Here is a 12,113-nt window from a genome sequence, read left to right as displayed (position 1 = left end):
AAAAGTGTAGCTCTGTGATTAGGCTTTCCTGCATTCAAATCACTTCATGGGTTGAGACACATTATCCTCTCTGCCTCAGTTTCCTCATCTATAAAATAGAACTGTGGTTTTATTTTAGTTTTTGTTTTTATCAAAGTTCTATATGCACATAGTTTAAAGAGTCACACGGTTTTACAAGGCTTGTTAGGATAAACTGCAGTCTCCCCTATATCCTGTTCTCGAAATAGCTGTCTTCAACATCAGGGTGGGAAGGAGGGGAAATAAGGGAGGAAGAATTGGCAGTGACTTTCTCAAGAAGGCGGAACATGTGGAATCAGTATGTGGAAATGTGTTGCGGAAAAAATGAGTAAAGTTTGTTATGATTAATGGGCAGCAAGTAAAACGATGTCCTTGTATGAAAAATAGGTTTTGATGAGGTGGAGATGGAGACCCAAACTGTTAAAACAGAGGAAGACGAAGACCCCAGGACAGACAGATCTCACAGGGAGACAAAGAATGAGAAACCAGAGAGAAGCCGAGATTCAACCATTCATACAGCCCATCAGTTTTTCATGGACACGATTTTCCAGGTACTGAAATGCACAAATTACTGCTTTAATAAGTTGATGAAATATAATTTTAAATTGCTTTTAAATCTTTAGAACTTCATGGAACATCTGATTGTTTTGGGGATCATGCCCTTATCAAAATTTTTAGGAACACTATTGGTGTGACAGGTATTCTTTAAGCAGATGACACTGTTCCAATCCCAAGGTCACAGTGCCCTGACTTGTCTGTGATGGTGGGTGTGGTCCTTCGCCTCTGGCTCTCTCATCCCACTTTTCTTACCATCTTTGGTAAGGAGCTTTTAGGACAATTAAGAGTTTATGACAGTTAATTAAATAGGATCTTTGGCTTAATGCTTGCATTTAGGAGGACCCTGATTTCTTTTCACTATTAGTTTGACTTAATGGCAATCTAGATTAAACAAAGAACATTTTCATTATTGGTGTTTTGCTGGGGTGGACGTATAAATGTTAGAAGTATCCTTTCTTCATGCTGTCTTTCTAAAATGAGCAGAAGAATAGTGGTTGTCTAGTATATTCTCATTGTGCCATTAAATTTGCTTAAGTTTTGAGTCTTGGGGCATTTGACTGTATACTTTGAGTTCATTCTGCAGGGAGGAAGGCAGCCAGTGATAATAAGATGGTGATTTTAGCTTGGGCCTCTTCTTATCTGTGGCTCTTTCTTCTTAGCCTTTTTTAAAAGATGTCAGTGAACTAAGACAGGAACTGGAGAGACAGTTGGAAACGTGGCAGCCACATGAATTTGGAGACCCAGAAGAAGTAAGTTACTGTTTTTTTTCATAAAACATCTCTTTTTTATTTTGCTTTTTAAGATACAGCAGGCTTAATAGGTTCTTAGCTCCAGTTACCTTTGTAAAAGGGACATATGGGCATATGGAGAATAAAATTACAATCCTAAAGCCTAAGTTTATCCATTCCTCTTTCTGCCTGACACAAGATCTATAGCTTAATTAAAACAGAAAGAAACTGATGTGTTTAGTTTCTTTAACTTCTCTTACTGGCTTTGTAATGGATAGAATAGATGTGACAGTGATTGAAAAACTGGGCATAAGTCTGTGCTGGGCCATCAGAATAGGCCACCTAGATCATTGCTGGCTGACTTAATGTGGCAGTGTGGATTAACCAGTGTTTCCTTCTTAGTGACTTAGCATCCTAAATTTATTGTATATACACATATTTTTATTTTATATCTCTTATCATCATCATTCTCACCACATATGTGTATTGAGTGTTCTGTTACATTTGGTAGAAAAATCATGGGGCTTTGTGTCCAGGAAATGAGCACACTGTTGAATGTGTTGCTTGATGGATTTGCATTCACTTGTTGCTTTTACTTTTGAAACATGACTCTTGAGAGCCCACGAATAAGTGGCTGTATCTGCTGGCACCAAAATTACCGATTCACATTTCCCTCCCCATATGGAAAGTACAGGTTATACTCTTTGTAGGTGATGTGAATAATTAACTGTCATTAATAATAAACTGTGGGTTATAGTTTTGGTGGAAGGGGAGACATTTTTAATCAAGTGCATTGGATAGCCGCTTGCTGAGAGAAGCTTTAAGTGCTTCTTTTGAGAAAGGTCATGCAAGTTATTTTTTATGATTTTGCTTCAGGCCTTCATTTTGCTTGGCTTCATCTTGGTTGGCTCTGACATTCTAAGGGTAACTTACATTTTATTGTCATCCCAGGAGAAAGCTGCAGCTGAGATGTGGCAGAGTTACCTGGTCTTGACTGCACCTCTTTCACAACAGTTATGTGAACAGCTTCGTCTCATATTAGAGCCTACCCAGGCAGCCAAGCTGAAGTAAGTGTTCCCCATTGGAAGGCCTCACAGTGCCCATTGATGGCAGTGGCACCAATTCTGTTGACCTCAGCACCTAAACATGTATGGTGCTGGCTTCTAGGTTGCCACTTCTGCCATACGGGCACCAGCATGGTGTTCCTTAACTGTTTTCCTATGATTATCCCTATCACAGAGTTTCTGTGATGTGTGGTCTGAATGCAGATTCTTTTATGCATACTATCTGATGGGAAAATTGGCTGGGACTTTGGTTGTATGTGCTTTTCCCTTTATTACATGTTGTTTTACTCTCCTAGATCTTTTAAAAAATGTGTCCAAATCATAATTTTAGAAGAGAGACTATCCAAGACTTCATATTCAATGCAGATAGTTTTTTCTAATTTTTGAAAATGTGTCTTAGCTTTTCTGGAAGGACCTAATTATTAGTGGGTCAAGAAGATCCTGGCACTTAGTCCTCAATTGACACTTCATTGTGTCAGCTTCCTAGTTATTTGGTATTATTGGCTTTAAGGTATTATTAATGTGATTTTGTTCTTAAGGAAAATTCTCAGGAATTAGCAGCTTTTAACTAATCTTTATCCCCATTTGGATAAATTTATTAGAGGAGACTATCGAACTGGGAAGCGACTGAACATGCGGAAGGTCATTCCGTACATTGCTAGTCAATTTCGGAAAGACAAGATTTGGCTTCGAAGGACCAAGCCTAGTAAACGCCAGTATCAGATTTGTTTGGCTATCGATGACTCTTCTAGTATGGTAGACAACCATACCAAACAGGTAAGATACGAATATAGTGGCAGTTTGATGGGAAATTAATACCAAACCACGTTCCCCGGGCCACCTAAATGTTTTAAATATGATGTGGCAAAAAACATTTTGAAATACCAGTTAACCTGTTCTGAGAATATGATAACTATGTTTGAGAAGACCAACAATTTAAAGAGTTCAAAAGGGCAATTTAAGGATGTCTCAAATATTTTGGTCCTTTAAGTTGTCTTTTAAATTGTTTCTTAACCCTGCTATTCTATTGTTTAGTCGCAGGATAAGTAAATCTGACCATGTTTATTTTACATAAAATGCAATAACGTACTATTAAACTATTTAAGACTATGCACAAAATGGCAATATCTGAAACCAACTTTGATTTTTTAAAAAGAAAATGTATTCAGAATACATTTCTTTAAGTCCGAAATTGTCTAGCGTTAATGTTCTGTCAGTATTAACAAAGCTTAGGAGCCTGAGTAGGATTACTTATAATACAGGCTCAGTATCCCTTATCCAAATCCTTGGGACCAGAAATGTTTCAGATTTTGGATTTTTTTTTTTTTTTTAATATTTGCTTAATACATACCAGTTGAGCATTCCTGATCTGAAAATCTGAAATCCAGAATGGTTCAAGGAGCATATCCTTTAAGCATCATGTCAGGGCTCAAAAAGTTTCGGATTTTGGAGCATTTCAGATTTTGGAATATTTCAGATTTTCGAATTAGGGATATTTAACCTGTTACCACCATTACAGACACTCAAGAGTGTTTGTTTTTCACAGTGATGGCTGTTTTACAGTATGAGCCAATGAGCAACCAAAAATGTGTATATTCTGCTAGAAAAAATTAGAGCGTAACTTCTGAATGTGGGTTAATATCCCAGTTCCCCACTTACTACCACATGACTTTGGGCAACTTATTTTCTTCTTAAATGTTAGTTTCTTCTGAAAAATGAGGATTATAACAATACTTATAACATACATATATGCTTATAACAATAATTATAACCTCATACAGAATTGTTATAAAGCTTAAATGAAAGCTTCTTAGATGAATTTAAATTCTAAAGCCATCTATGCTGTCATTTATGCAGGTTGTAATGCAATTTTCTAATATAGTTCTATACTTTGATTTTACTACATATGAATGAGTTTAAATTAGTTTTTAAAATTTGTTATCCATAAGAGATTACTTTTTATGTAGTCCAACAAAAAAAAAAAGAAAAATTTAAATTTATGGCTTTATTTTATTTTATGGCCTTATTTCTCAAGATCAATCATTGTTATTAGATGATTTCTAGAGTAGACCATTCCTACCAGTGTAATGGATTCTGGGTTTCAGTATTTGTGGTTCCAGGCAGGGCTTAAGGCTACCAAAGCCTCTGGGTTGTTTTTGACTGTAATAGCCTTATTGAGTTTTTCCCCTGTGTGCCATATAAAAAACATTCTTTGTGGGAATCCTGATGTAAAAACAAAAAAGGCTGAGAGGCACTTGTTTACAGATACTTTGATTCCTTAAACTTGTCTTTATATTTTACAGCTTGCATTTGAATCTTTGGCTGTGATTGGAAATGCTCTAACCCTCCTGGAAGTGGGTCAGATTGCAGTATGCAGGTAAGGTTGCCCTTTAATCCCATTGGGAAAACACCTTCACAACTTTTTGTTATTTTCATATGACAAAAAATAACTCCCATTTGGTTTTTCTCCCCCAAGTTTTGGAGAGTCTGTAAAGCTGTTACACCCATTCCATGAGCAGTTCAGTGATTACTCAGGGTCCCAGATTCTACGGCTCTGCAAATTCCAACAAAAGAAAACCAAGATTGCTCAGGTACTAGGGTGAAATAAAATGTCTTCTATACAGTTAAGCTGGTGTAGGAGAGAGAATTTTAGAACACCTCCCCTCCCCCCATATGATAACTAGGACAGGTAAATCTCAGCCTGTGTAACACTGGAATAGAAACTTTCTGGCATCCATTATAAAACAAGGTATGACCTTTTTTTCTCAGTTCCTGAAAGATCATTTGACTTTGTGTCATTGATTTTCTGGCTCCCTTCCTATTTTTTCTGAGCAGTTTGTGAAATTTCACAAAAACAAACCCATTTATCAGTACCTTTATCAGGTCAGCCAAGGCCTATTTCTCTCTCCCATTTAGCCTAGAGAAGAAATGATGTGAAATAAAGCCAATGATTTGCTTAGGATGACATAACAAGTTCAAAACAGAGCATGGGATAATATTTCTCCTGGTTCCTGCTCCAATTTAGCCTCCTTTTTTTAGGCTGCACTAGACATTGTGTGTTTTCTTGCCTTCATTTTTGCTCAGTTATTTTCTTTTTTTTTCTTTTTTTGTGACCGGTAAGGGGATTGCAACCCTTGGCTTGGTGTCACCCACACCGCGCTCAGCCAGTGAGCGCACCAGCCATCCGTATATAGGATCCAAACCCGCGGCGGGAGCGCTGCTGCGCTCCCGGCGCTGCACTATCCCGAGTGCGCCACAGGGCCGGCCCAGTTATTTTCTTTTCTTGAAAGAAGATAGCTGTTTGGTTCATTGGGGTTAGTGGTATTGACTTCTTATTCCTCAGGGGAGTATTTCTTTTTCTTTGGGGCATCTCACGGAACACTAGTGGTACTAGGGGTGTGTATGCCAGAGACGTGCGTCTCGTCTATGCTTGAGAATGCCTGTGTCCAATGGTAAATGCCATGCAAAACTAGGATAGTCCTTCCTTTACCACAGGAGGCCAGAAGGGACATTTTAATTGCCCCTGGAAACCTGAGAGGGTTATCTGATAATCACTTCAATGTCAGAAGTAATTTCAGTCTCAATGACAGTGGGAAGAGAGTTTAAATAATCTTCTAATTGTCCCATTTCTGGTTCTGGTTTAGTTTCTAGAGTCTGTAGCCAGCATGTTTGCAGCCGCCCAGCAGCTCTCACAAAATATCAGTCCAGGTGAGCTGCATTTTTCTTCTTTGTTAACAAAATGCTTTCCTGTTCTCTGTTCATAAGCTGCTTCATTTCACTGTACCCATCACCATTTTTTAAAGTGTATGTTCTACAGGAAAAGACATAAATATGGAGAAGTATTAGGCATTGATGGAACTTTGTACTCATTTATTTCTGAATGAATATTCAGAAATTTTCATTGAACTTATTCTTAGGCTTATAATCAATGGGGGAACTAGACACTAATGAACCAGTTTGTAATTAACTAGTACATACTTATTTGAAAGGAGCAAGGCGTGTGGAATTACATATAAAGACTATTCTGAACTATTTTAATAACAGAGGAAAGCAGAGAAGGACAATTCAAAAGCCAGCTAATCCAACCATGATTGCTTTGGGGCTTGAAACATATAGTTCTAAATCTCTCAGTCCTGATTGTATCATGGAGAAACTTCCTGTTTGAAGCAAGTTATTCACACCTCTCAATATGTGTTAAACTTTCTTGGATAGGGAAAGACAGCCTGCCCTCAAGCACTATAGTCTTAGCTAGAAACATAGCTACAGATTTTAAAATATTTTAATCACTGTTTAATGTTTCTTTCTATTTACATTTTTATTTATAAATGAATCCATTTCAAGAAAAAAAAATACAGAAATTACACATAAGGAATTGACTAAATGTGAAGGCAATATACTTGTATATGAATACTGAAATTTAGAAGACACAGTTTCAGGTTTCTGATTTGGATACTTTCTTCTAATTGCCTACTCAGTACTATTGTGTTTATAACCACAAACAAGTGTTTTAATTCTCATGTAGGTTGCTCTGCAATTGAAGTTGATCTAAATTTGACATTCCCTGAAGCACTATTGGGAAATTCTACTATATTGACAGAAGCTTCATATGTCTTATTATACTTTGTCTCTGATTCAGGCATCCTAATAAATATAATCAGAGGCCCCTTTTGTTTGTGCCCAAAATTCATCAGTTTCAGAGATTTGTTTAAGTGTTAATAATATAGAGAAAGCCTACACTAATTTGTCTCACTTTAGGTGTTGGGCCACATTACGGTGCACTTCCACCATGAGGAACTTTCCCGTATCTAGTTTCTGTTTCTTGATATAAACAGGGCGGTAGCCATGTTGCAAGCAAATCACGAATTTGCCGCCGCCATTTCATGCAAGCCAAAACGCACGTAGCTAACTGCTCCCTCTTCCGGGGTTTTGTGACTCGGTCATTTTTTCCCGCTCTACCGTTACCCGTCCCTCTACGATGTGGCCGCCCCTAATTGGGTAATAGTTTCCCCACCCCACACTCCCTATATAAGCCTCTGTTCCCTTGTAATAAACAGAGTTCCGGCTTTGACCACTCTCCTGGCTCGGTGTTCTTTCTTTGTCCCCGGGGCCGAAGCGCAGAGGGGACCGGGCCTGCGACACTCATCATCCCGCTCAGCCCCACAGGAGGTTATCGCCGGCTGGTCCGGGATCCCTCCTCCCGCCCTGTGTTGTTGGTCCCCGGTAACGAGGCGGTGGCGAGAGACCAACATTAGGTAGTTTAGAGTTGTTAAAAAAATGAATTTTTGTTTTATTCCCTTCCTTCCTCTCATATATTCTACAGAAATTGCACAACTCCTCCTGGTAGTCTCTGATGGACGAGGCCTTTTCCTTGAGGGCAAAGAAAGAGTCCTGGCAGCAGTTCAGGCTGCCCGGAATGCTAATATCTTTGTCATTTTTGTGGTGTTGGACAATCCCAGTTCACGGGTGAGTGACTACTGAAAGCCGCCTTTTCTGGAGATAAAGTGGAGATTCCCTTCTACTTGTCCTGAAATATGGCCTGGGTTGCTCCATCATACTGAGAACTCCTGGTGTTCACATTGTTCTATCAGGCACTTTGCGTTTTCTCAGTTAATCTTTGCAGTAAGCCAGAGGTAGGGATTATTAGTCCCAACCTTACAGTGAGTGGGACAGCAAAGATTCAGAGACTCCAGAGGCCATCCTCTGTGGGTCCTAATTTCCCTCCATACAAAGTCATTGCAGGTATTGCAGCCTTCATAATGGTCCCTCGCCACCTTGTGATGGAGACCAGCTCTTTCCACACTTACTTGTAGCTTAGCAGCCCTCACAGAAGGAAGCATCAGTCAGCTTAGTGAAATAAGCCCACAGGGCAGTTCTGTTCCAGGGGAAGCTTTCTCTGTGCAGGTCATACTAAGGCCTTGTGAGTAAGGTGAAGATTGAATGTGAGCTGGATTCCAAGCAGAGTGGGAGACACCATTGTAGGGAAGGTGGACTTTCTTGTCTACCCCTTTTCCTCCCTTTCACTGTCCATTCTCCTGGAAGAGGAGCTCAGAAGGAGATCTGTCTCCTTCTTAATGAGAGTTCTGAAAATTCCTTTAGTTAATAATAAAAGCATAGTTTCATATGCAGGAATAAGACACAGGAGACTTAAAAATTGTTAGCAAAAGAGCTAGCTGAGGATACTGATTTTTCCTTTTTTCTTTTTCTTTTAAAATGTCTTTTGTTGACAGGATTCTATCTTGGACATTAAAGTACCAATATTTAAAGGACCTGGAGAGATGCCCGAAATCCGATCTTACATGGAGGAGTTCCCATTCCCGTTCTATATCATTCTCAGAGATGTGAATGCGCTTCCTGAGACACTCAGCGATGCCCTCCGGCAGTGGTTTGAGTTGGTGACGGCTTCTGACCATCCATAGAACAGAAAGTGCTGTCTAAAGTGAGACTTTATTTAAACCATGGTCAGAATGTCACAATTCTTGCCCAGGCGCTCCCTTCAGACAACTGTTTCTGAACTCACAGCTCTGAAATATATTTTTTTCTCTTTACTTAGATCTGATTTACAAAAATTCATCTAACAGCTAAAAGAAATTTTTACTGCAGTGTCTGTTTTTATTTTACAACATGATCTTGGAGCTTAAAGAAAGCTATCAGGCTCCCTGCTTTGCCTGGGCTAAGGTTCTTACAACAAACCTGGGACGATGAAGGAGCAGCAGCAGCAGCAGGTGTCCCATCTCTTAGCTCGGGTAGAGTGACCCATTCTCCCTGGCTTGGAAGGCCTGGCTTGAGAGGATCCTAGCCACCTGTGTTCCCTCACAGGGGCCCTGGACACCTGCCTTGAGATGCTGCCGGGATCATGAGTCTGTGCCAGTCCCTTAGATAAAGGACTAAAGGGAGCTGCCCTTTGGACCCTGCTCTAAGCCCTGCCTTGCTAAAGCCCATGGTGTATGCCCTAAAGCTGTCAAGAGGCTGAGGCAGCTGTGTTTTCTGGAGAGTCTGAGTATATATTTTCTCCTCATGCTCATTATGCAAATTACCTTCAAGAGAGAAGCGGGGTAGGAAGCTTGTGCGTGTATGTCCTCATAAAGCAACTGGACATTATGGGAGCCCAAGTAATGAGCAAAAATGATGGTTGGGCTGTGTGAAAATGAAGTGGCTTTTCCGTGTCCTTCGCATTTGCTGCTTTGGGAGACTATGCAATGATGGGAAGATGATTTTCCCTTTGTTTATTTCATTCTCTTAGTGCCATAGTCCCTGTTGTTGTAGTAATTTATTTCTTTAGTTCATTTTTTTCCTTAGTTAAGGGGAAGAATCATTCCTCACACTGCTTTCAAGCTGCACTGAGCCAGTCTCTTCCTGGAAGAGAAATGTATCCAGGAGAAGTAAGCAGCTAAACAGCTACATCTTTTTTTCCCCCCAGTCAAAAAACATCAGTGACTTTTAGGCAGTTTTTACTTGGCCAGAAAGCAGTGCTTGAATACTTGAAACTTTGCTGTGTTCTATTTAATGTTCTCACTGTCAGAATGTTCTTTTGTAGGCAACATGCCATGATGTAATCATCTATCTCCATTTCTGTTTTCAAGTTACACTGTGAAGATTGCCACCCTTTTGTGGTGGTGGTCAAAGACACAGATTGCTTCTTGTTTAACCAAGTGTCCTAAAGCATGTACCTGAAGTTATATTCTATGGCAAGATCCTCACAGTCTAGTCACCCCTCCAAGGCCCCACTTTTCAATGACTATAATAAGATATTCCACTTTCAACAGTTAGAGTGGGTTTTAAGCTTCAATGACTTTGGGGGGCCTTTCAATCCACTACAGCAAGTTTGTTGCTCTGTTACACATTTATATCTTTGAAGTCTGAATCTCCATTATCAAATTCTTTTTTTTTGGGGGGGGGGGGTGGCTGGCCAGTATGGGGATCTAAACCCCGGACCTTGGTGTTACAGCACCACAGTCCATCCAACTAAGCTAACGGGCCAGTCTATTTGTGACTATTCTTAATGGAATACAACAGAGGATTATAAAAGGTGTGCTTGGGGAGTGATCTTATCTGCTAGGTCAGTCAGCTCTCACTAATTTATTAAGACCCCAGAACTTCAATGGCTGACCACAGTAAGGGTTTTATTTCTTGTGTCAATGTCCATGGTAGATGAGCTGTAACATGCTGGCTTTGTGGCAAAGGGAAACAGGCAAGTTGGTGTAACCACGCAATGGCTTGTAAAGATTCTGTTCCATAATGACAGATCTCTTCCACTCACATTTCATTGGTTAAAGCCCTCTATGGGGCAGGAAGTTTAATCTTCCAAGCAGGGTTGGGTCTGGTTGGAAAAGACCCCAGCATTACTACAGTGATGCAGTCTATTATATATACCTTTAATTGTTAGGCTTATCTAGGACAGAACTTCTTAACTGATGTGTCCAGAGTGATTCCCTTGGCCCAGGGATAGCTTGTGGGGTCTGGGACAGTAGAAATTCCTGTAAGTAGGTATCCGAGAGTGCCATTTTCAACTTGTGCTGTGATGGGAAGTGAGCAGTGTCACAGGAGCCTGTTAGAAACTGATGGGGTAGGGCCGGCCCCGTGGCGCACTTGGGAGAGTGCAGCGCTGGGAGTGCAGCGCCGCTCCCACCGCGGGTTCAGATCCTATATAGGAATGGCCGGTGCGCTCACTGGCTGAGCACCGGTCACGAAAAAGACAAAAAAAAAAAACAAAAACTGATGGGGTAGAGGTTCCTCATGCAGGATAAGCAGCATGACATGCCTGGGTCACTTAGAGGAAGTTATTGAGGATCTGGGCTGCCCCCATTTGTGTCCACACCCCCTCAAACCCTCCTCCCCACCCCCATAGTCAAATAGGTAAGTTCTGACATTTAAGGAATGGGCAGCAGAACACAAACGTTCTTCCTGTTCTCTTAATCATCTCATTTTGGACAGTTTCACCACTTCTGTGGCCTCAACCATCATCTAAGCAAAAGGCCTACAAAATCTCTGTCCAGGAGTCCAGCAAGGTTACTCTTTTGCATTTACAATTACATTCAGATGTCTGCTGAGCCTTAGGTGATAGACTCTTCAAATGCATCACGTTCAAATGTCACTGTTCTAATTCCCCCATCCCAAACCTGTTCCTTCTCCAACATTCCCCATCCAGTGGCTTTAAATGGCCACTCTGTTTACAAACTTGGAGTTCAACCTACATATCACCTTACTTCCCTCTCCACCTCCATCCAAAACTCCAATCACATTAATCATTGTGTCCAATCTAACTTGTGGACATATATCCTATCCTATTTCCTTCACTCTCCTTGTTCCACTGCAGTTGGGGTTCTTTTAATGTCTGGCCTAGACTCTACTTCAATGATATCCCACCTAACACTTGTCATTGCGTGCTTCACTATATCCTACTCCCAACATCCAAGGAGACGTTTCTAAAAATCTCTACAGCTGAACATCCCTTCAGAGCTCCCTGTTGTGAAGAGGGTACTATTCAAGCTTCATGGTGTGACCTATGAGGCTTTTGCCTGACTGTCCTGTCCCTTCTCTCCCAGTGTCCCCTCCACTGTCTGCTCTAATCACAGGAAACCATAGTTCCTGGAATCTGCCAGTGTTCCTTGTGTTGTCTGGAATCCCCTGATCTACTTTGCCTTTCTGACAAACACCTAGGTCAGATAAGCCCTCCAGGGAGGGTGAAGTCCCACAGTATGAATCTTGACATCTTTTGTTAGTACTACATTGAACTTACAGGTTTTCC

The 12,113-nt window shown here is 40.6% G+C and overlaps 1 protein-coding gene across 1 annotated transcript in view; it reads left to right on the top strand.

The window, feature by feature from the left end:
* MDN1 (MDN1, midasin homolog (yeast)) overlaps nucleotides 1–10,041 on the top strand; it is a 157,329-nt gene extending 147,288 nt beyond the window's left edge. Inside the window, exons 94-102 of the mRNA XM_008567220.1 lie at nucleotides 406–569; nucleotides 1,236–1,325; nucleotides 2,256–2,371; nucleotides 2,971–3,145; nucleotides 4,672–4,745; nucleotides 4,845–4,959; nucleotides 6,013–6,076; nucleotides 7,689–7,831; nucleotides 8,596–10,041. Of these exons, the coding sequence (XP_008565442.1) occupies nucleotides 406–569; nucleotides 1,236–1,325; nucleotides 2,256–2,371; nucleotides 2,971–3,145; nucleotides 4,672–4,745; nucleotides 4,845–4,959; nucleotides 6,013–6,076; nucleotides 7,689–7,831; nucleotides 8,596–8,784 (1,130 nt within the window). The 3' untranslated portion in view covers nucleotides 8,785–10,041. The remainder of the gene's footprint in view (nucleotides 1–405; nucleotides 570–1,235; nucleotides 1,326–2,255; nucleotides 2,372–2,970; nucleotides 3,146–4,671; nucleotides 4,746–4,844; nucleotides 4,960–6,012; nucleotides 6,077–7,688; nucleotides 7,832–8,595) is intronic.
* Nucleotides 10,042–12,113: the final 2,072 nt, after the last annotated feature.

This window comes from Galeopterus variegatus, unplaced genomic scaffold, assembly GCF_000696425.1.
Source record: "Galeopterus variegatus unplaced genomic scaffold, G_variegatus-3.0.2 Scaffold305, whole genome shotgun sequence".
Lineage (NCBI taxonomy): Eukaryota > Metazoa > Chordata > Mammalia > Dermoptera > Cynocephalidae > Galeopterus > Galeopterus variegatus.
The sequence above is the reverse complement of the archived record's forward strand: the minus strand, read 5'-3'. Positions and strand labels throughout refer to the sequence as shown.